Here is a 22,304-nt window from a genome sequence, read left to right as displayed (position 1 = left end):
GGCTCCTGCCGTCGGTGGGCTGGGAATCCAGGCTGACGTCAGGGGAAGGGCACTGGTTCCTCAGCAGTGCTTGGAAGGCTGCAAGGAGGTTCCAGTAAAGATGAATTGGGCTGGGCTGGTGCAAAAGCAACTTTCCATGGCTGCTTTGCCATGAGTTCCCCTCTGTGGCTGCGGCAGGGCTGCAGCGGGACGTGGCAGCTCTCCTGGGCAGCCCGAGGTGATGATGTGTGGTTTGGCCAAGGGGCTGGGGTGTTCAGAAGAGCAGAAGTGACTAAAGCACGTTGCTGGCAGGCCTGGCTGTGGAATAGGCACTTTTAGAGAATAAACTACTGTAATTTCTATTATGGGCTTTATTTTTGACGCTCTTTGGAAGCGTGGAGCTGGCCCAGCTCATCCCAAACGTCTGTGAACTGGGTGGAGGTTTGTTTTCCTTCGGGGTGTGAGAGACGTGACAGTTCCCTTGCTGGAGCTGAGGCTCATCCTGTGCTCACCTCAAGGTGAACCTTTGGGTTCTTTTTAACCCCCTCTTCTTTGTCATGCAATCCCAGGCTGAAGACACGAGGATGCAGGAGATAATGAAGCTTGCACACGAGTTCCTGCAGAACTTCTGTGCTGGGAACCAACAGAACCAGGCCTTGCTGCACAAGCACATAAACCTGTTCCTTAACCCAGGGGTAAGAATAACCTCAGGCCGTGATTTATTTTTATGTTCTAGCAATAGAAGGGACTGCACTATCCTTGGTGATACCTCTGGGGCTGTTCTGTTGCAAGATTGGTTGAAGAGGTCACATTCTGTTTTCATTCCAAAGCCTCAAAAGTTGGCAAGATGTTTGTTTAGGGCAGTTTCAGTGTAGAAAGTTCAAGAGGCTGAAGTGGAGTGAAAAATAGGCTGAGATAGGAGCAGTGGTGTTGAAAGCTGAGGTCCTCAGCAAAGTTCCCTTCAGCCCTGTGCTTGCAGGACTGAAGGGAACCTTGGAGTGTTGGGTTTATCCTAACCCCAGTGGGGATGTCGTTGATTCTCTGACCTTTTGCTCCCTTTCATCCCCTCCATCAGATCCTGGAAGCAGTGACAATGCAGCACATTTTCATGAACAACTTCCAGCTCTGCAGCGAGATCAACGAGCGCGTGGTTCAGCACTTCGTCCACTGCATCGAGACGCACGGCAGGAACGTTCAGTACATCAAGTTCCTGCAGACCATCGTCAAGGCAGAGGGGAAATTCATTAAGAAATGCCAAGATATGGTAATGGCTGAGGTGAGAGCTGCAGAGATTTGCAGGGTCTGAACAGAAGTTTGCACATAGCAGTTGGTGAACATGACAAATTGATCCTCTCGCTTCAGGGATTGCCAAGAAGCTGACAGCTCTCACCATGCAAAAAGAGCATTACAGCTCCCAGGAAGCTCAGGCTTTTTGTGACCAAAAGCTGAGCTCCTGACTCACAGGTGTAACGAGGGGTTGGTTGTTAATGGCACGAGTTTCTTCCCAGGCCTGTACCCAGCAGCATGTAGGTGGGGTTATGAAGCAAGGGTGCCTTTGTCTAGCAAAATTGGCTTGAAGAGAAGTAGTTTAATTTCAAGATCACTAAAGCAGAAGGAGGATTTCACCATGATAGCATTTTGATGAGAGGTTTTTTTATGAAATTTTAGAGCCACCATAGAATCACTTTCCACTGTCCCAGGGTGCTCCAAGCCCCATCCAATCTGGCCTTGGGCACTTCCAGGAATGGGGCAGCCCTGGCTTCTGTGGGCAACTGTGCCAGGCCCTCACCACCCATATTTTTCTGCCATCTAAACCTGCTCTCAAGCCCAAACCATCCCCCTTTGTCCTGCCTCCCCAAGCCCTTGCAGATACTCTGAGCAAGATGTGCTCACTCAGCTGTTCAGGTGTGAAGGGGAAGCAGATGAGGATCGGCTTTAGGTGTGTGGGTAACTGGAAACTGGGGAGCCAGGCTAAAAGGGAGAGAGAAGGGTGGATGAAAGCCTTTCACAGGGCTGTTGGATGGGATTTGTTTGGCAGATCTGCACATCTGATGGAATGTTTTGGCCTCCTCAGCAGGGGGAGCCCCAGGATCAGATTTGTCCAATCTGGCTCTTGAGCATCAATCCTGATGGGTGGATCAAAAATCTTTCATATTTTGTTGTCCAGCTCAAAACCAGCTTCATTAGCTTCTTAACACTTAGTTGAGTGTGGGATGCTCAGCAAGGGGCTCCCCCAAGGTCAGCAGCTGCCCTGAGGGTTTTTTTTACATCTTACCCTGCTGTTTTTCACAAACCCTGTGGGTTAAACAGCCCTGCATCCCTCCAGCTGTGTGCTCAGCAGTGGACCAGGGCTCAGTTTGCCTTATCTCCTTCTCTTCCTGGAGTTCCAGGAGGTCTGAGCTGCTCTGAAATCATGGCCAGCCAGGTGTCAAATGTGAGGCTGATGGAAATCTCCAGTGTGTGACTTGACGTGTTACTGGCCTTGGCAAATGGCTGGTGTTGGTTGGGAGGAGTGAGCCCTGCAGTGCTGCCATCCCTGGCAGCTCTCCAGCAGCACAGGGCTGTCCACAGCTGCCTTAGGAAGTCACCTGGGGCGGCATGGGAAGGCACAATGGAAAGTCACAAACTTCTTGGCACAGCTTCTGGCTAGCTGGGCTGGCTTTGAATTTCCTGAGTGGTTCAGGAGGGGTCAGATAATGGGAAATGCCCTCCTGGAGCCCTGTGTCCCTGAGGGGCTGGGCAGCAGCAGTGGGGCAGCCCCATGAGATGAGGGGATGCTGTGGGGGACGCCAGGCTTGGCTCTGCTGATGCAATGCTGTCCTTGGCCCACAGCTGGTGAATGCAGGGGAGGATGTGCTGGTGTTCTACAACGACAGAGCCTCCTTCCAGACCCTGGTGCAGATGATGAGGTCAGAGAGGGACCGGATGGATGAGAACAGCCCCCTGATGTACCACATCCACCTGGTGGAGCTGCTGGCTGTGTGCACTGAGGGCAAAAACGTCTACACAGAGATCAAATGCAACTCCCTCCTCCCTCTGGATGACATTGTCAGGGTGGTGACCCATGAGGATTGCATTCCTGAGGTGAGGGCTTGCAGGAGAGCTGGGCTGTGTGTGTTAGCAATGTGCTGGGTTTGGGTGACAGAGGGTTGATCCTGCCGGCTCTGGCCTGGCCCAAGGGGGTTGGTGCAGGTGGGCAGAGAGCTGGGGACTGCAGCCCTTCCCTGCTGCTGCTGTTGGCACCCCAGCCAGCCTGGAGAGTCCCGTTAAATCCTTTTATGCTTCCTCCTTACCCCGAAAGTGGCAATGTGATGCTGTACTTGGTTATTTTATAGGGTTCTTGAGGCAGAGAGGTTTATGGATGTGCTGCTAACCTTGAACAGATGGTTCTGCAGAACTGGAAATTATTATTATGCTGACGTTTTGTCTGCAGTAATCCTGGGGGTTTTTTATTGGATGGTGTCTTGCTATTCATGGCATTAAATTTCACCAGTGTTTAAGTGAAAGGAAGAAGCAGAATTCCAAATTATCTGTGTAGCAATTTTAGTGTGACATTATATTCATTCATACCACTGTTCAGGTTCTTATTCTTTATGAATTGTTTTCTCTACTTTTAGGTCAAAATAGCATACATCAACTTCTTGAATCACTGCTATGTGGACACAGAAGTAGAAATGAAAGAGATTTACACCAGTAATCACATGTGGAAGCTGTTTGAGAACTTCCTGGTGGACATCTGTCGGGTAATGTATCTGCACCAAGGAACTGAATTCAGCTTTAAAACCTCTTTAATCCAGAGCAGTAAGGATAAGACATCCCAGTGCATCAAGGCAAGAAGTACCCTGAATACTCTGTTCCTGCAAATATGTGCCTCCTTTTCCTTGTGCCTGTGGATTTCATTAGTCATATTCCGTGGAACACATTCATATTTTCCTTTTTAAAAGAAAAAATCCAAGCCCAAACCAAAGCTCAGCGAAGCTCCACGCCCTGCTCCTTTGTCCAGTGCCTTTTCTGTCCTGCCACCTGGCCTGCTTATTCTGGCAGCATCTCTGAGCTCCTTCCTGAGCAGCACTCAGCGTTTTTTGGCAGGTCAGGACAGATTGTTTTCCAGGCTTGGTGTTTATTTGGCCATATGGCTTTTTGCCTGGGATTCCAAGTATTTCCCCATACGAAAGCATTACACCTCAGTGCTCCCCATCCTGCTCTTGCCTTCCTCCAAGACTCTGTGGTTTTCTCCCTCCCCCAGCTATGCTCTGGGCCAGCACACCAAACCAGGAGCAGCTCTGGCGTGGGCTGGAGATGCAGAGCCCCAGTGTCACTGCATGGTGGGACCAGGACAGTGTGAAATGAGGAATTCCAGTCTGTGCTGCCCTGGTGAGCTGCCCCTGACCGTGCTGTGCTTTTGCTGCAGGCCTGCAACAACACCAGCGACAGGAAGCACGCAGACTCCATCCTGGAGAAGTACGTGACCGAGATCGTCATGAGCATCGTCACCACCTTCTTCAGCTCCCCCTTCTCGGACCAGAGCACCACCCTGCAGGTGGGAAATGCACACACACTGCAGGGAGAGCACTGCCAGGGCACTGGTGTTCATTCCCCTTTGACAGGAAACACAGGGGAGCAGTGCTGGTGTAACTGGGGTGCAGATACATCTCAGCTCTTGGTGACCACGCTGGTCTTTTTGCTGTAGAAATGGAAAAACATGTAGGTCACTGTACAAATGTTCTTCTAGAGGAGCTCAAATGTCACACTAATTCATGAGTGCATTCAACTCTGTGCTGCCACCAAGGTCTTTTGTTGAGAGTTCCTGTGTGCCATTGAATGCCAGAATGGTTTGGGTTGGAAGGGACCTTAAAGCCCATCTCATCCACCCCCTGCCACAGATAATTACAGAGGGACCTTAAAGCCCATCTCATCCACCCCCTGCCACAGATATCACAGAGGGAGCATGGGTGATTGATTCAGGACACCATATTTTACAGAAAGATTCTAATTTCCTTTTAAAAAAAGGATCCAGAACAAGAATCCAGAAGCTCTCATTTGTCTCACCGAGTAGATTTTTGCCTAGTTCAGAAGTTGGGGAAATGTGAAGGAGGTGCTTGGAACACCTGTGAAGATGAGAAGGCAGAGAGTTATACAGAGCAGCAGAATCAGGATGTTGCCCTAATATTTCTGTTTGCACAGAGATAACCCTGTTCTTTATGCATAAATAACTCTCTGGGAGGTGTGGGTGGAGTGGTCAGGTGTCTGGCAGCTCTGGCAGGAGGTTGAGAGGGGCAGTTGTTGAAACTTGATGCATCTGCTGGTGCCAAGGGCAGGTGTTGGCAGTGCAATCTCCAGGTCTCACAGCTCATCCACCCTACCCCTGCCTGTCTCTGGCCTCAGCTGAGGGAGCAGTGCAGCAGCTGATTTGCTCCTCAGGTGACTTTGGTTGCTATTGCACCTTCTGTGCTCCTCAGAGAAGTGAGACATGGAGGCTGTGGCCTTGTCCTGGGCTCTGCCCTCCCTCTGTGCCATGTACCTGAGCTGCCCTGCTCTCACTTGTCATCTCTGAGATGCAGCATTTGAATACACATCTTGCCATCCTATTTTAGCCATCTGTTAATGTTATATCAGCAGTTTTTCTTTAGTTTCTCAATCTCCCCCTCTGTCTAGCAAGATGAAGTCACTTGGTTCACCTCTTTTCCCATCTCAGTTGATAGATCTGCCTTGTCCTAGATTCATCTTTCCTCCTCATCTCCAAGTTAGAAGTGGTTTCTCTCCCTTTTCCTGCCTGTCAGTACTCCTGTCTGTACCCAGGGGTTCTCCCCCTGAGGAGCACAGCCTGTTGTGCCACCTGCCTGGGGTCCATCCCTGCTCCAGGTGGGCTTTCTCCCCTCTCAGGTGCTGCAGGTGGGCTGATCTCTGCAGGGAAGGGTTGTGGCCACTCTGCCCTGGGCTCAGTCCCTCCCTGCCCTTCCTGCTGCTCCTCCTCATCCCAGCCAGCCTCCTCTTGCCTCCTGCTCCTTCATGTCAGGGCTTGTCTGACTGAAATCCTTCCTGCCCTGAGTCAGCCTTGCCAGTTCAGGGAACACCTTGTCCATCCATCATGTGGTTCAAATTTCATAAAATTAGGAGAACACAAATCTTTTGGCACAGGACAGCTGCCCACAGCTTCTCTTAGCAAACATTGTTCAGCCTGTTTGCCTCCAAAGTTGTTGCTGCCCAAGGTTTCCCTTCCCAAGTGCAGCTGGAGACATGAGGGACATGGAGTAAATTTCCTATTTGATTTATTGACATTGTTTAGGCAAATGAAACATCTTAAAGGGTTTTTGAGACCAAAAAAGTCTTCAGACGTGAACTGAAAGGAATATGTGGGTGGTTTAAATCCAAACATGCAGGTATTTTCAGGGCCCTGGGTAGATGCTGTTGTTTGCCATGGTTTTTGGTGTTTGGATTATTTCCAGAAAGGATAATGGGTATTTGCCTCTTAGCAATTTTGGGGGCTTAAATTTTGGTTCTCCCCTTGTACATTTTGTAATGGTGTTTTATTTAATTGATCTAACAGATTTAATTAGCTAATAGATTTGGCTTTTTACTCTAACTCCACTTTTTTCTCGCAAACAGGCTTTACTGTTGGCCACAATAAATGAGGTATTTTTTCCCTGGTTCCTAAGTCCTGTGGTGTTTGCACTGTGGTGTAGTTCCTGTAGCTGGTAGAAGCATTCCATAGCTAGTGGGCACAGGGACACAGGGTGTTCCCTCTCAGATTGAAATGTTTAAAATCCTCTTTCCTCTACAGGTTGTAATATGTTGTTCTACTAAATAATCACTGTACAAAACCAAATGGAGTTTTGGTCACTGTTGTTGGGCAGCTGCAAAGGTGAAAGAACAGAGCTCATGGGCTTGGGTGTGTTGGAGCAGCTCACCTGTCTGTAGTGGGAGATCACCTTGTGAAATTCAGGGGTGAAAACCACACCTTGATTTTGGCTGATCCTGCAGCAGCTGCAGTGTTTGCCACTCACCACTGCCTGTGTTCCAAATAACACACAGCTGCTTTCTCAGTGAATTGGATCCCAGCTAATAATGCCTGCAATGATGAGTTTCCAACTCTGGAGCTCTGCTGTCACATAGCCAAGCCCCATTTACCTGTGGCCTCTTGAGTCAGCTGCTGGTCAACACTAAAAGAGGAATCTGTGTGCCAGGGTTGCTGATAGCCCTGATAACACAGATGAAGGTGACTGCTCACTTCCTTTGCTTAGTCAGGCCTCAATTACCAGGGCTTTCTGCTGCTGAAGCTCCTGTTTCATTTTCCCTTCCAGCACTGGTTCCCACCCTTCCCATGCAGCTGCTGATGCCGAGGTAGATACCCTGCCACCACGGGGAGCTGCCCAACAGCGCTGCAGCCCAGCTGGAGGGGCTGGAGAGCCAGCTGGGCTGTGACCGTGCTGTGCTTGCCTTGCAGACCCGGCAGCCCGTGTTCGTGCAGCTGCTGCAGGGCGTGTTCAGGGTCTACCACTGCACCTGGCTCATGCCCAGCCAGAAGGCCTCTGTGGAGAGCTGCATCCGCGTGCTCTCCGACGTAGGTAAGGAGCGGGGTGAGCACGGTGCCTGCCCCAGGCTGCAGCCATCCAGCCTGGCTGCTGTGCCATGCTGCCACAGGGACAGTGTGGGTTGTGTCCTGCAGGTGCCACCTGGGGTAACTCACAGCCCAGGCTTGTGCTGATGGATCATGGTTGAGCAGTGGGTGTTGTCACTGTCACCTGAAGTGCTTTCTCTGCCTAACCTCAAAGCTCCCTGCAGGCCTGTTGATCTGCAGCAGGGAGATGGTGTTCATGGAAGCACTGAGGTTCAGAAAGCCCTCCAGGATCCCAGCTGTGCCCGATGCCCATCTTGTCCCTGAGTGCCACCTCCAGCCCTTCCTTGGACACCTCCAGGGATGGGCACTCCAAACCTCCCTGGGCAGTTCCAAAGCCTGAGCACCCTTTCCATGGAGGAATTCCTCCTGCTGTCCAGCCTGACCCTTCCCTGGTGCAGCTGGGAGTGCCACTCCTGCCCATTAATTTGCTCCACTTTGTGTCCACAAGAGCAGCTTGTACTGGATGTGGAGTCAGGTTCTCCTGCTGTGTGTCCACGTGTGCCAGCACGAGCTGTTGGGGCTGTGTGTGTTTAGGGAAGGATTCCTCCTCCCACACCTCAAACAACAGTAACAGCTCTGAGGTGTGGAAACCTCTAAACATAATCCTGCCCAGGCCTGACCCTGCCCTGTTTAAATTGCACTCAAAGAGCCATGGAATGGTTAAGGTTAGAAAAGATCTCTTAAGGTGGTCAAGTCCAGCTGCCAGCCCACTGTGATCATCAATAAAACATGAACTCAAGTGTCACATACTAATATTTTTTGCCACCTCTCTGGGCAGCCCTTTCTAATGCTTTACAACCTTTCTGTGGGGAAAAAAAAATCCTAATATCCTAATTTCCCAGTGTCTGATCTAAACCTTCCCTGGTGCAACCTCAGGCTGTTTCCTCTCAGCCTGGGAAGGAGAGTTTGTAGAAGGAAGGGCTGCATAGACCTTGGTCCTGTTTTGTGCTGGTTCACGGGCTCAGGGTCTCATTGCACACTGATTTTGCTTGTTGCAGCCAAAAGCAGAGCGATTGCCATCCCTGTGGACTTGGACAGCCAGGTGAACAACCTGTTCCTGAAGTCCCACAACATCGTGCAGAAGACGGCCATGAACTGGCGCATGACGGCGCGCAACGCCGCGCGCAGGGACTCGGTGCTCGCCGCCTCCAGGGACTACAGGAACATCATCGAGACAATCAACCCTCCTGAGCAAGCTGCAGGTGCTGACAACCCTTCTCAGTGGCAACCTGAGTGAAATCCCGACAACCTGAGTGATGCACAGCCCTGTCACACACATCTTTTATGGAAAATCCTTTCCTTAGGATTCTTCCTCCTGAGAAGCTGAGAGGGCTCAGGAACAAAATGTAAACAATGGTTATCTGCTGCTGTGGGATGCACCAGGTGCATCTGGGATTGGTCTCATGTGGCTGTTTGTAATTAATGGCCAGTCACAGTCAGCTGGCTCAGACTCTCTCTCTGAGCCACAAACCTTTGTTATAATTTTTTTTTTATTCTTAGCTAGCCTTCTGATAAAATCCTTTCTTCTATTCTTTGAGTATAGTTTTAATATAATATAGATCATAGAATAATAAATCAGCCTTCTGAAACATGGAGTCAGATCCTCATCTCTTCCCTCATCCTTGGACCCCTGTGACCACTGTCACAGCCCCCTTCCCCCTGCAGGGCCACAGCAATGCTGAAAACCTCACCTAAGCAAACCCTGAGGTTTTTTAATTTATTCAGCCAGGACAGAGCTCACTGTCCTGCCCCTCATCCACCGTTAGTGAAATTAATTCAGCTCTGGGTGTGTTGTTAATGTCTGTCTGAGCCTGCTGTGGTTGTTCCCCAGGACATCGTGTCAGCCTTGGAGGATCGCCTGCGGCCCCTGGTCCAGGCAGAGCTGTCAGTGCTGGTGGATGTGCTCCACAGGCCTGAGCTGCTCTTCCCAGAGAACACGGATGCCAGGAGGAAATGTGAAAGTGGAGGTTTCATTTGCAAGTAAGTTTTCTTAGAAGTCTGGCTTGTTTCGTTTTTTTCCAATTTTGTGCCCTGTGGAATGGAGCCCTCTTACCCAGCTTGGTAAATATTTGAGATCCTCTAAAATATCTGTAAAAATCAGTATTTTTTGATATGGTCAAGGCCATTTGTCCTTGGTGGGGGAGAAAATAAGCTTGTGGGAATGGGGAAAGACTGGTTGATGTGTTCTCCCAACGAATGCTTCAAATGTCTGTTTGCTGCAGGATGCAAATGTCCTGAGCAGTTGTACAAATGAGTTAGAGTTTGAGCTGAGCAGTTATTGATACTGCCTTCACCCCAGCAATGTTCCCGAGGTGCTGGGTGAATACACCAGGATCAGCTGTTGTCATGGGCATCACCAGCACTGGAGGGAAGGAAAGGGGAGATTGCAGGGGCTTTTAGAGGGCAAATTGAGAGCAGATCCCCTCACCTCCTGTAGGGTGGGCTCTGTGCAGAGGTGGTGGAAGCTGGGCACTGAGTCAGTCCCAAGTGCTGGGTGGTTTGGATTTGGGGCTGCACCCTCCAGGGCTCTCAGTCTGTTTTTAACCAGGTTGAATAGATCTCTCACTGTTAACTGGCTGTTCTGGAGCACCACCATGCCCTGGATCCCACTGATTCCTTGCTGCCTGCAGCCAGAGGGGTTTTTGGCTCTTTTCCTGCCCACAGCTTCCCCTGGTAGCTGTCAGGTGTTGCTCTGGAGAGGAGGCTCCAGCATGGGTGTGTAGCAGTATGATGATAAACCTTGTTTGCAGCATAAACCAGTGCAGATAAGCACATCTATCTTACCCCATTTTTAGAATATTTGCACTAACCTGATTGATGGCTTTTTTCAGGTTAATTAAGCACACAAAGCAGCTGCTGGAGGAGAATGAGGAGAAACTGTGTATTAAGGTATTGCAGACGCTCAGGGAAATGATGACCAAAGATAGAGGCTATGGAGAAAAGGTAAGGTACAATCCAGCATTCTGTTAAACACTGCCTTTATTCGGTCAAGGAAAACAAAACAACTGCTTTTTTGAGCTGTTTTGTATGTGTAAGCACTCCTAGGCTGGAGCAGGGACAAAACATTTTTAGTCAACTAATACCTTTCAAATCATATTTGAAGTTAAGCTTGTTTCTGCTGCTTTTCTTCTTGAGACTGGCAAGGTTAAGTCTAATCCCCACAGTTGCTGGCACTCTAAAATCTCAATTTTGTTACCTTTTCCTGAAGGCTGTAACATCTTTGATTCTCAGGTCTAGGTGACTCTTCAGGTCATGCAGCCTTGCAACAAGAGGGTGTTTTGTAGCTAATTTGAATTTGTGTACAACTGAGTAATCTTGTTGTGGTTTATAGATGGAAACTCTGTACACCCACCCGTGTTTCTTCTTTCCCTTTCCTACATACAACTCTTGCCTGCTTGAGAGCAACATTTTTCTGTAGGTACAGACCTATTCTTTATTCCATCAGGACAGTGTGTACGCTCCCATATGTTTGTGTTTCTAGAAGTGGTTGCAGTCAGCTGAGACTGGGATTTGGAGATTCTCCTGGAATTCCCATGGCACCCGGTGGGAGCAGGGGAGCACAGAGTGGGGAGCAGCTGGGATGGGGCAGGGGCTCTGTGGCTGTGCCCAGGAGCAGGGGGTGTCTCAGCCCAGTTCTCCCCCACAGAAGGGTTTGGAGCTGCTGCTCATGCCCAATTCCCAGCAGAAAGGGCAAAAACTTCAGAGTCTGAGAACAGCAGGCAGGGTTTGTAGCAGCTGCCAGGGGGGAGATGCTCCACAGGCAGAGGAACCTGCAGCATCCTGGGCCCTGGCAATGTCAGCAGGAGGCAGGAGCAGGCCGTGGTGCCAGGGCTCAGCCTGGCACACGTGGGTGTGCACGTGTGGCTGCTCCCAGCACACCCAGGCTGTGCCAGGGACGGGAGGCTCCCAGGGAAATGCCCTCAGGGCAGGGATGGCCAGGGCTGTGCTCCCTGCCCTGCCCTGCCAGCCCAGCCCAGCCGGGCACTGCCTCCCTGGGCAGCAGCCGTGGTTTGAGGGAATTCCCTGGGAAAGCAGCACATCCTGTGGGATGGGGAGGGAGCAGGGCAGGGCACAGGTGTCACCTTGGGGCACACTGTCCTCTGCCCAAGTGGCTGAACCCTGTGCTGGGGCATCACCCTCTGTGCCCTCCTCAAGGTCCCTTCTCTGAGGCATCCATGCTGGAAGGGGCTGCCTGTGGCCAGGCTGCTCCTGGGAAAGGACTGGGGATCCTCTAATGGGTGCTGCTATTTCCTGGTGAGGAACAGACTCAGTGTAAGCACAGATCACATCTTCTCTAGCACATCAGTGTGTCCTTTCCTGTCAGAGCAGCCAGGAGACACTGTCAAGGTCACCTCAAGTAATAAAAGCAGTGTGTGATGCATGTTGTGTGTAATAAACACCAGTGAAACCCAATCAGAGCTTTGAGAGTTTCCCTTAAATGTAATTTGCCACTGAGAGATTTTCCAAAATGGAAATTCATTTCTAGGAGTTTCTTAGGCTTCATTCAGCTAACTTGGATGAAGCAGTATTTCTAGAAGCTGCAGTTAACATACCTTGCACCATTCAGACCATGGAGAACCCCACAAGGTGCTAAAAAATCTTCCAAGTGTGGCAGAAGCATTGATTGCTGAAGCAGTGGCTCAGTTACATAAGGAGCCAGGATATGCCTGCCTGTGAAGTGATTTCTGAGTCGGAAGGAGCAGCTGATTGCTCACAGATAGACTGTCAGTAGTAGTAGAACAGCTTTTGCTGTCTGGCTGGGAGCACTGCAGTGGGGTTTATTCTCCCTTGTGACTCAGAGAACTGAATTTAGTCACCACCTAAAAGGTAGCACCTTTTGTTTTTAAAATCATCCTGTAGTGTAGCAAAAAAAAGAGAAGGAAAAACCCCTCTTACATTGTAAAAACCCTGCTGTAAATCCTGGAGTCCCTGCCTAGAGGTGCTTCCATCCATGGAGGTGCAGAGCTCACCCTTGTGAGCTGTTTATTGACCTCAAGCATGGAACCAGGGAAAGGCTTGGCTTGGAAGGGACCTTAAAGATGACCCAGTTCCCTCCCTGCCTTGTGCAGGGACACCTTCCACAGCCCAGCCTGGCCCTGAAGCCTTGCAGGGCTGGGGCAGCCATCCCTGCTGTCTCTGGGCAGCCTGTGCCAGGCCTCCCCACCTGGACAGGGCAGGATTCCTTCCTGAGAGCCCCTTAAACCCTGGCAGTGCAGAGCTGGCATCCCTGTCAGGATTTTAATAGGGCAGGATTCCTTCCTGAGAGCCCCTTAAAGCCTGGCAGTGCAGAGCTGGCATCCCTGTCAGGATTTTGATAGGGCAGGGTTCCTTCCTGAGAGCCCCTTTAGACCCCTGGCAGTGCAGAGCTGCAATCCCTGTCAGGATTTTAATAGGGCAGGGTTCCTTCCTGAGTGCCCCTTTAGACCCCTGGCAGTGCAGAGCTGCAGTCCCTGTCCTGTCCCTGTGCCAGGGCTCTCAGCTGTCCCTCCCCACCCGTGTCCAGAGCTCTGGGCAGGTCCTGCTGCAGCCCCTGTGGTGCCCTCAGGAGCAGCCTGCCTTCCATAAGGATGTGCAGGGCTCCTCCTGGGCTGTGCCTCTCCCAGCCCACAGATGCCCTCGCCCTGCTGGCCCTGAGCAGTGCAGGGGGACACGGGTGTGCTCCTGTCACCCCGAGCCCTGCTCCCACAGCTGGGGCTCCTCAGCAGCCAGCAGAACCCGTGGGCAGAGCACAGATGCACAGGAGCCTGTGGGAAGGCTGAAATTTTTCCATATTGCTGCAGACTCCTCGCTTGGCACGCGCTCAGGATGGCTCAGTGACGGGGAGCATACTGTGCGGTATTTAATAGGCACAAAACTGCTCCACATTGACAGTGTAGGCTAGACCCAAGTTTTTCACTGTGCTGAAACATGTCATTCATGCACGTCTCCCCGGGTGCCTAGCAGCTGACTCGCCTCAGCTCCGCAGGGCTCAGATTGGGGAGCTCCATTTTCCCTCGCAGAGTGGAAATGCAGCCCCTGAGCTGCTGCTGCTCTGCTCGGGGCTCGTGACACTCCCGTGCCCAAGGGTGAAGTCCTTGGCTCCGGGTCAGGCAGCCCACGTGGGCTGTCCCTGGCACAGGAACAAAGCCAGGGTACATCCTGCCTCCCAAGCTGCCTGGCACAGCAGTGGCTGTTCCCTAACCCAGAGCTGGCAGATGTTCCTCGTGCCCACTGCAGAAATAATGTTGGATTGCAGCATTCAAGTGTTAAATGATTTATAAGATCCTTACATGAAGTTTATGTTTCTTTTCTCTCACTAATCCTTGCTTTCAATTCTTCCCCTTCTTTCTTTCCCAGCAGATTACCATTGAATTGGATAATGCTGAGGTTTTAATTTTATTTCTCTTCTCCAGTGTTGTTTCTATGGTGTTTGTTTTACCAGTAGCCCTGTGATCTGTCCTGTCTCTGCAGCACTGAGCGTTCTGATTTGTGTGCCTGTGTCAGTGAATTAGTGGTTCTCAGTCTGCTGTGTGTCTATCCTGGGAATAGTTACCATAACTAATTCCACATGTCATTTCTTGGAATATTAATCCAGATGGAGAGTTATCATTTTTGGTAGTCTGCAATCAGCTGGTGCCATGGTAGATCCTGTGAAGTTTAGGATCAGATCTGGAGGGTGAACTGCTCTGAGCAGTCAGCATTTAGCACTTGGCCACCATTCCTTTGTCATGTGTGGAGGGGTTATTTCTTATTTGGAAAGCCAAATAGTGAGTTTTAATGGTGTCCTTGAAGGAGCTGGAGGGAGGTGGGTGCAGGTGGGACTGGGAAGGGGCAGAAATTGTGTAGGATTTGTGTTCCCAAGAAGGGACAGTGACAGTGCTGCAGCTCGTGAGAGCCTTGCAGTGCCCTGGCTGTGCCCCAGTGGGGTGGGAGGTGTGGAACCCTGAGGAATCAGTGATTTGGGAAGCTGTTTGTGGGTGAAAAGCCCCGTTTGAGGGAAAACTTGGAGCTGAGCTGACGTGGAGCTTTCCAAGGACTCTGACGAGCCTGGAGTCTGGTCAGGGCAGGGCGGAGGGAGCTGAGCTGCCTCTGCTCTGCAACTTCCTCATCAGCTCAAAAAAACCCTGGTGTGGGTGTGGAATTTGCATAAATGTATAATACTGAGAAAGTGATTGACTGGCACCTTATTTTACTGAAATACCACGGAAAAAAGAAATATTTTCCTCTCAGTGCTTTGTTTCCTGTGTTCTCTCCCAAGCCAGCCTTTTATTTGGAGCAAAGCTCAACCACTTAAAATGTCTAAAGCATTTCTGACCTTTATTTAGTGGAGTAGGTCATGAAATCTGCAGAAAGCAATTTACGGTGTGGCTTGTTGATTTTGATGTTAACCACCTGAATTCACTGGGTAAACTTCATTCTGAAAATGAAATATTTGGGGACCTTGCCTGGTGAAATGGATTTGAAAGCCAAACTGTTTATCACTAAAGTGGACAAATAATGTGCACATTACCCAAGGCTGGGCTGGAGAGTGTGTTCTGTTTGGGGGGATTTTAGGGCTGGAACTGAAGGTCCCTTCCCTAAGAAACAGGTTTCCCATCACTGCTTTTGGCCCAGAGTCTGATTTTGACCTGAAAGGCAAATTTCTTGTTGCACAAGTTCATTTACTGCCGTGCCATCACCTCTGAGCTGTGCTGGGGTGAGATCTCAGGTGTGTCCCCATGCTCCACACACACTCCTTGCATTACAGAGGTGCTCTGCTGTCTGTTTCTCTTTATTTTTTTTTGTTAATAAACCCATTTTTTCCCCTTTCAACCTGGGGCATACACCCCAGCAGCCTGCTCTGGTTTCCAGAAGTTAACCTGTAGCACAGAAATGCTTCCACCAGGCCAGGTCCTTTGGATGATGTGCTGCTGCAGCTTCCCAGAATAGCACGTGTGTGTATATGTATAATTTTAGCTTGGAGAAACTTCAGAGAGAAAGTTGAATTGTTTAATTGCAAATTAAGTCATAATGTGAAACTCTTTTCCCTTTGGTTTCTGGCTGTGATGTGCTGTCTTTGCCTGCAGTAAATCAGCCAGAGCGTGCAGAACAATTTAGGATTTGGTCTGGAGGCTGCAAAGGAGGAATTTTATTGCCCCTTAATGGAGCAAGTGCATGGAAGGAGCAGGTGTGTGTGTAAGCATCAGCACTGAGCACTGGCTGCACAGGGAAGGGATTCAGATGGAGCTGGAACCACTGGCAAGTCTCAAATCCTGGGATTTTCTGGTTTCCTTTTTTGCCCCCTTGTCAGCCCTGGAAACTGTAAACATTTAGGGCAAAGAATACAAAACTCTGCATTATTAGTAAAATTATTGACTTGCTTTTCTGTCAAGACTATGCACACTTGAGATGTTCTGATCAGCTGAAATGCTCCTTGTTCCCTCAGGGAATGCTCCACTGAAGTAACTGTTGATGGCTTGATTTCATGGTGGAATTTTATGTAGGTTGAGTTATCTTAGTTGTGTCCTGCATGGTAATCCCAGCGAGCAGTGGGTCTCAAAAACAAAGGATATAAAAACCACCAGGAGATCTGTGTTTGTTAGTGAAAATCATGACAGAAAGTCAGGAAAGACCCTCTTTGGAGTGTCCTTTGGAAGTGGGTGAATAATGCTGGAATTCACCCAGTGGCAGGAAATCCCCAGAGTGTGGGGCTGGCACCAGCCCTGGACAATTCTGGGCTGAGCTTGGGGGCTTTGGGTGCTGGAGGAGTGGAGAGGAAGGGAACAGCAGAGGTGGTGCTGTTGTCCTAACTCACACTTTTATTGAGGGTTTATGTGCAATTCCCTTTGTGCTGGAAAGGAGGGACAGGGAGGAGCTGCAGTTTTCCAAGGAGAAGCAGTGGAGCATTGATAGAAAACCCAAACCATGAGTCCCACCACACTGGCACCACGGCTGTGTTGGTTCTCTCCTGCTTTGGGGGGTTGTGAGCTCGGAGCTGGCCTTTGGGTTGTGCTGTGGCTGCTCTGTGCCTCTCCTGGAGCAGGAGCTGAAGGGCTCAGCGGGCGTGTGTGACATGGGCTCTGTGCAGGTGTCTCAGGTGAGAAAGCCAAAACCCCAAGGCAGGGCATTGTCCTTAGAAGCCCTTGGGCTGAGTCTCTGTTGTGGCCTCCTTCCTGGGCTGGAGCTGCCCTAATCCTGTTCCTGATGGAGCCTTGCTGCTCTCTCAGGGAAGAGCTTTGGGGCCAAGGTGAATTCTTGCAGCAAGTGTGAATCCTCACACAACAGCAAGAGCTAAACCCTGCTTGTAATTGCACACAACAGCTTAATGTGCTGTTAATGCAATCCTCAGCCCACTGAGGAGTGCGGGCGTGATGCAAATGCAGATTTGCTGCTGTTGCACGCTGAGCTGCACCGTGGGCTCCCTGTGCTCCAGCCCAGCTCTGGGAAAGGTTCCTGTCCCTCCTCCCGGCCAGGGCTGCCCTTTGGGGACACCGTGGCCCAGTTTCCACCTGAAGTGCGAGTCCTGGCTGCTGAAACAGCCCTGTCCTGGAGGAGCCATGGGTGTTTGCTGGCCTGGCAGGCAGGGCCCGTCGGGGCTGACCTGCAGGTGGCACGCGCAGGATGCCGATCGCGCTGGGAGATGGCCTACTTTGCTTTTTGTTTTTTTTATATTCCTTTTTCCCCTCCCAGCCACATTGCAGTGAGCTGTTCCGCTGGGCACCTGCCAACATTCAGGCAGCAGTTACATAAGAAGAGCTTTTTTTCCTGGAATTTAGGCCCGCTGCTGATGTGTGACCTTCAGCAGTAATTGCCAATAAAGGCGCTGGGGATGTTTACAGGCACCGCGCTGGCCCGCGGCCCGCGCCGGTAGCGCCGAGCTGGGCTGGGCTCTGCTCCCCGGCTGACCCCTCTGCACTGCAGCTCAAATTCCAGGGTGAAATGGGGTGCTCTGCTTCCCCAGCTGACCCCTGCCTGAGCTCAATTCCAGTGAAAGGTGCTTTGCTCCAGCTGACCACCAGCTAGCTATGCTCAATTCCAGGGTGAAATGGGGTGTTGCTCCCACTGACTCACTGCCCAGAACCTCTGAAGGGCCCCCCACTCCCACTCACTGCAGCTATATCCCAATTTTCACACTGAAATGGGGTGCTCTGCTGCTCCCCAGCCTGACCCCACTGCACTGCAGCTCACCTCCTATTTTTCCCCCCTGCACTGAGCTATATCAATTCACTGAAAATGGGGTGCTCTGCTGCTCCCCAGCCTGACCCCTCCTGCACTATGGCTCAATTCCAGGTGAAATGGGTGGGTGCATCATGGCTCAATTCAGGGGAATGGGGTGCTTTGCTTCCCCTCAGTCTGATTTCACTCCACTGCAGCTCTCTTCCAATTTCCAGGGTGAAATGGGGTGCTCTGCTGCTCCCCAGCTGACCCCACTCCACTGCAGCTATATTCCAATTTCCACACTGAAATGAGGGGTGCTTTTCTTCCCCTCAGCCTGACTCCCCTCCACTGCAGCTATATTCCAATTTCCAGGGTGAAATGGGGGTGCTCTGCTGTTTCTGGAGTATGGGCCAGCAGCCACTCAACCAAACCCAGCACGGAGTTTCCCTTGTATTATTTATTTGTTAGGGTTGTGTTGGTGTTTTATCTGTTTTTTTCAGCAGTGGCACTTCTTTATGCAGCTGATTTATCTACAGGCAGCTCTATCCAGTAAAATGCACTTGCAGACCCACTCAGTAGAGTTTAGGTTTGGGGTTTTTTCACCTCTTTGCATTAGTCTTGAGGTTTCAAGTAGGTGGAAAGGGAACTGAAAATTCTGGTTCAGAGGGGTTGCCTGAATTAACCTTCTCCCTGCTCTTTACTATGATAAACTAAAATTCCAGTGTCTAAGGTGCAAAATATGTGCTGTTTTATGCATTTTTTGATTGGAGTTAGGAAGTGTATTAACCTCTTCAGAGCTGCAAAGCTGCACTCGGGAATTATTTTCCTCGTGGAGATCTTACTCTGCAGTCATTTCTCTTGTGTATTTTGCACTTAGACAGTGCTTCACTTGTTATGTCTCAAGCAGAGGAAATGCAGGCACTCATAAATTTTTGTGGGCTGCCTTATATTTTTTTTTCCCCTTGAGAAATCCTGCGATCTTTGGACAGGGCTTTTTTTTTTTCCTTTTTTTTTTTTTTGACACAGACTGGAATTGGTGAACTCCTTGGAAAAGGAGGCTGGAACATTTCTTACAGTTACTTGTCACCAAAAAAAAATAGTAGTTATTCCATCTTGCTGCTAATTAAAACTGCTGCTGTAAAATGTGTTGTGAAGGCAGCTCTCAGTGCATTCAGCAGAAGTCCTACAAGACAGAGGATTTAAAGAGGAGGAAGTGCTTGAACTCGCAGTGAAGGGCAGACACTGAGGTCTCCAGCTCCTGGAAAGTCCCAGCCCGAGTTGAAACATGATTTCTCCACTGAAAACTCTGGAGAGTGAGGGAAGGCATTCCCCTAGGTAGATCTTGGTGCCCTCGGGGTGCAGGCACTGGCAGCCCCTGTGGCAGATCTGCCTCCTCCTCAGCTGGCAGTGCCCACATCCCTGGGGAGGGATGTTCAGCCGTGTCCCTGCCCTGGGTGTGTGACAGGGCTGGGGGGCTGCTCCTGCCCCCAAAATCCCACGTGTCTTATGGGGAGCCTGTGCCAGAACAAGGTGCTGCCCCACATCTCCTGATTTAGGCAGGGCTGAGATCCGCCATCCCTGAAAATGCAACGTGGGAAGTTTGTCAAAGCAGTTCAGTGCTCCTGGGCCCCAGTTATTCCCCTCTGCCCTGAAACTTCTCCATAACAAGTCAAATGCTTGTTTGACAAACACCTACAGATCATCTGCAGGGGCTAGAAATTTCCTATCCAAATTTCTCCTCAGCTCCACAAGGTAACAGTGTTGGCTTTACAAAGGGGACTTGGCAAGGAGGCTGCACAGAGTTTTGTGGTATTTTTAAAGAGTTATGAAGGACAGCAACATAATTTGTGCTCTAGTCTGTTGCCACGAATCAGACAAGGTGATGCTTTTGCTGTGTGCCTTTCAAGGAAGAGCTGATGGTATTTCAAAGGGGAGAACAGAGAAGTTCAGAGAAAGGAGGAAAAAGTGGAAAGGGACTTGCAGGATTCAATCTGAGCAGCCATTCCCACTGGAATTCCAGCTCCTGCTGAAAATGGCAATGCAGGAGCTGAGGCAGAGGCTTCAGAATAACATTTATGTGCAATCTTCACTCTGGTTCCTCGCATCTGGATGTACAACCTGGCTATCAAAGGCTTAATGTGCAATTTGGCCGACTCTGCAGTTGTATTTTCCCTTTTTATTTCCTCCTCTCTGCCAAATGTCTCCCCCTGCCACCCCAGTAATGAGATGCCATATGCAGGGAGTTGGGTCAGTTCCTGAATTCACAGATTTTGGGGCCAGAAGGGACCTCTCAGTGATGGAACCTGCCTTCCTGCACAGCCCAGGGCATCCCATTCCTCACCACTGTCTGTCCATGGAGCCAAATCCATGGAGCTGGGCTCAGCTTCCTCAGTGCTGAGCTCAGGGACCTCCCAGGACAGGAGAGAGGATGTTTGGAGAGACCTGGAGGAATTGTGTGGAGGTTTGGAAAATGTCATCAGTTCAGCAGGCTGAGGTTTGTCACCTCTGGGGCAGCCTGAAGTGTAGGAGATTGGAATTGTGCTGGTTTGTCCATTATTTTGTCAGAATTCCAAAGTCTGGTGAGGTTGAAGAGAAGAGGACCAGGTTTTTGAATGGTGTTTGTGTGTGGTCACACAAATGTGAGTTTCCTGATCAGAAGATTTCCCTCTCATTAACTACAATGTGAGTGTTTTCCAGCCTGTTTTGCTGAAGCCACTCTCTGGAGCAGCCCCAGTCTGTGAACTGGAATCTCCACCAGCCTCTTAAATGCACTTCAGGCCTTTTCACTGCTCTGTGGTCTGGGTGCTCACTGCATTGTGAAAAGTGTGGAAAAAAGCAATTCTGATGCTTCAGACTTGAATGAAAATCTTTCTGCTTTTCCTCAAACCTTTTCCACTCTATCACAGCAGTAGTTTGAATTTTCTTTGAAGGAAGAATTAACCAACTTTCATCGCGATTGTTATTTTGAAAGCAAATGAGACCAAAACTTTGAAGAATTCCTCCAAACTGCAAAGGAAGAGGACGGAAAGCTCATCTGTATCTCAGACATTGAACTCAGCCTGGAGCTGTCACGTGCCCTGGTGGTTTTTGAGGGCCACACATCCCCTCGTGAGTCAGACAGTCTGTTCTGGGAAGCACACGTGGCCTGAGCTGGGGAAGCGCTGCGGTCACCAGCGGGTCAGGGATTGTGCATCTCCTGCCCTCAGGGCTCATCAGGAGCTTTATTGGCCAGCCTTGGGGGAGTGGAAGCTTCGAAGGAACAGAGAGGGTTTTGCTCAGCAAGCTGGAAGGACCTTTCCCTCCTGCCTGTAGAAAGCACAGAGGTTGGGCTCCGACCTGGCCACCCACTGGGTTTGAAGCTGCCCACTGTGTCCTGCTGATCACTGCCTGTGTTTGGTACTCCAAAACCTGCCCCTGCCCCCCAAACCATCCCTGTCCTATAGCTGCAGAGCTGAAATCTAGGGAGGCACAAGAAACCTTGGAAAATGACTGCTCTGGGCTGCTCTCCCACCCTGTTCCATCCTTGTAAAGCATAAGGTGATGTTTTGCTGTTGCAGCACACACAGGAGAGTGCAAAGTGTAGCACAGCAACAAGAGCTCAATAATTCTTTGCTGTTTGACCCCGTTTTGACTCAAAGAATAACAGTTTCAGGATTTGGGGTTTATGTTCTTACTGGAAGATGGCAGAGGCTGTGCTGCTGTGGGTGATCCTCGTGGGCATTGCCCAGGGCAGTGGTTTTGCTGCCAGGTCAGTGTGTGGGGCTGGCTCTGATGTGCTGCCTGTGCCACAGAGGAATTTGTGAGCTGGAATTTGTAATTTTAGCTTGAGAAGGAGCAAACTATCAATTTTATGTGATTCTTCATCTGTGCTGTTGGGCTTTTCAGCCCCAGAATGTAAATGTGTGTTTGGTTGAAATGGGATCAAGGTATCAGCCCAGGAATCCCAGAATGGTTTGGGTTGGGAGGGACCTTAAATCTCATCCAGTGCCACCCCTGCCATGGCAGAGACACCTTCCACTGTCCCAGGCTGCTCACGGAGCTCCATCCAGCCTGGCCTTGGACACTTGAAGGGCTGGAAAATCCTCAGTTTCTCTGGGAACCCTGTCCCAGTGCCCAGAAGGAAACTTTTGTTTGGAATCCTGAGTCCAGCAGTCGTGTCCACTTGACCCGCGAGCTTCAGTCTGCCTGGCCAGGAGGAAGGGAGCTCATTTCCCCTGCAGGGAGCAGGCCTGTTTGCCTTGCTGCTGTTGGCTCGGGGAAGGCAGGGGTGTTTCCTGTGCCCCAGGCAGGCTGTGCACTGGGACAATGTGCCCAGGCTCGGGGCTGCAGCCTGGGAGCAGGGCAGGGCAGCACGGTGTGTTCCTCTGCAGGAACCTGCTGCTTCCTGTTCCCTCCTCTGCTCAGACCCTGCCTGCTTCCACTTGGCCACCCCAGGATCAGCATGCTTGAGACGTGTCCAGGAGCGGTGACAATGCGAGGAAACCTCCACCAAAGGCCATGGGAGCTGGCCAGGAGCAGAGTCCCTTGGGAGGAGAAGGGAGAAGGGTCTTTTTCCTGGCCAAGGAGGCCCTGCAGGGGAAGTGCTGGCTCC

General features: G+C 50.6%; 1 protein-coding gene across 1 annotated transcript in view; it reads left to right on the top strand.

The window, feature by feature from the left end:
* Positions 1–22,304, top strand: part of ITPR1 (inositol 1,4,5-trisphosphate receptor type 1) — a 160,142-nt gene that overhangs the window by 76,144 nt on the left and 61,694 nt on the right. The window contains exons 30-39 of the mRNA XM_064723957.1: positions 549–674; positions 1,055–1,255; positions 2,812–3,063; positions 3,597–3,722; positions 4,391–4,519; positions 7,424–7,544; positions 8,596–8,792; positions 9,429–9,577; positions 10,429–10,540; positions 13,934–13,963. Coding sequence (XP_064580027.1) covers positions 549–674; positions 1,055–1,255; positions 2,812–3,063; positions 3,597–3,722; positions 4,391–4,519; positions 7,424–7,544; positions 8,596–8,792; positions 9,429–9,577; positions 10,429–10,540; positions 13,934–13,963 — 1,443 coding nt within the window. The remainder of the gene's footprint in view (positions 1–548; positions 675–1,054; positions 1,256–2,811; positions 3,064–3,596; positions 3,723–4,390; positions 4,520–7,423; positions 7,545–8,595; positions 8,793–9,428; positions 9,578–10,428; positions 10,541–13,933; positions 13,964–22,304) is intronic.

The sequence above is a fragment of the Zonotrichia leucophrys genome, chromosome 12, assembly GCF_028769735.1.
Source record: "Zonotrichia leucophrys gambelii isolate GWCS_2022_RI chromosome 12, RI_Zleu_2.0, whole genome shotgun sequence".
Classification (NCBI taxonomy): domain Eukaryota; kingdom Metazoa; phylum Chordata; class Aves; order Passeriformes; family Passerellidae; genus Zonotrichia; species Zonotrichia leucophrys.
The sequence above is the reverse complement of the archived record's forward strand: the minus strand, read 5'-3'. Positions and strand labels throughout refer to the sequence as shown.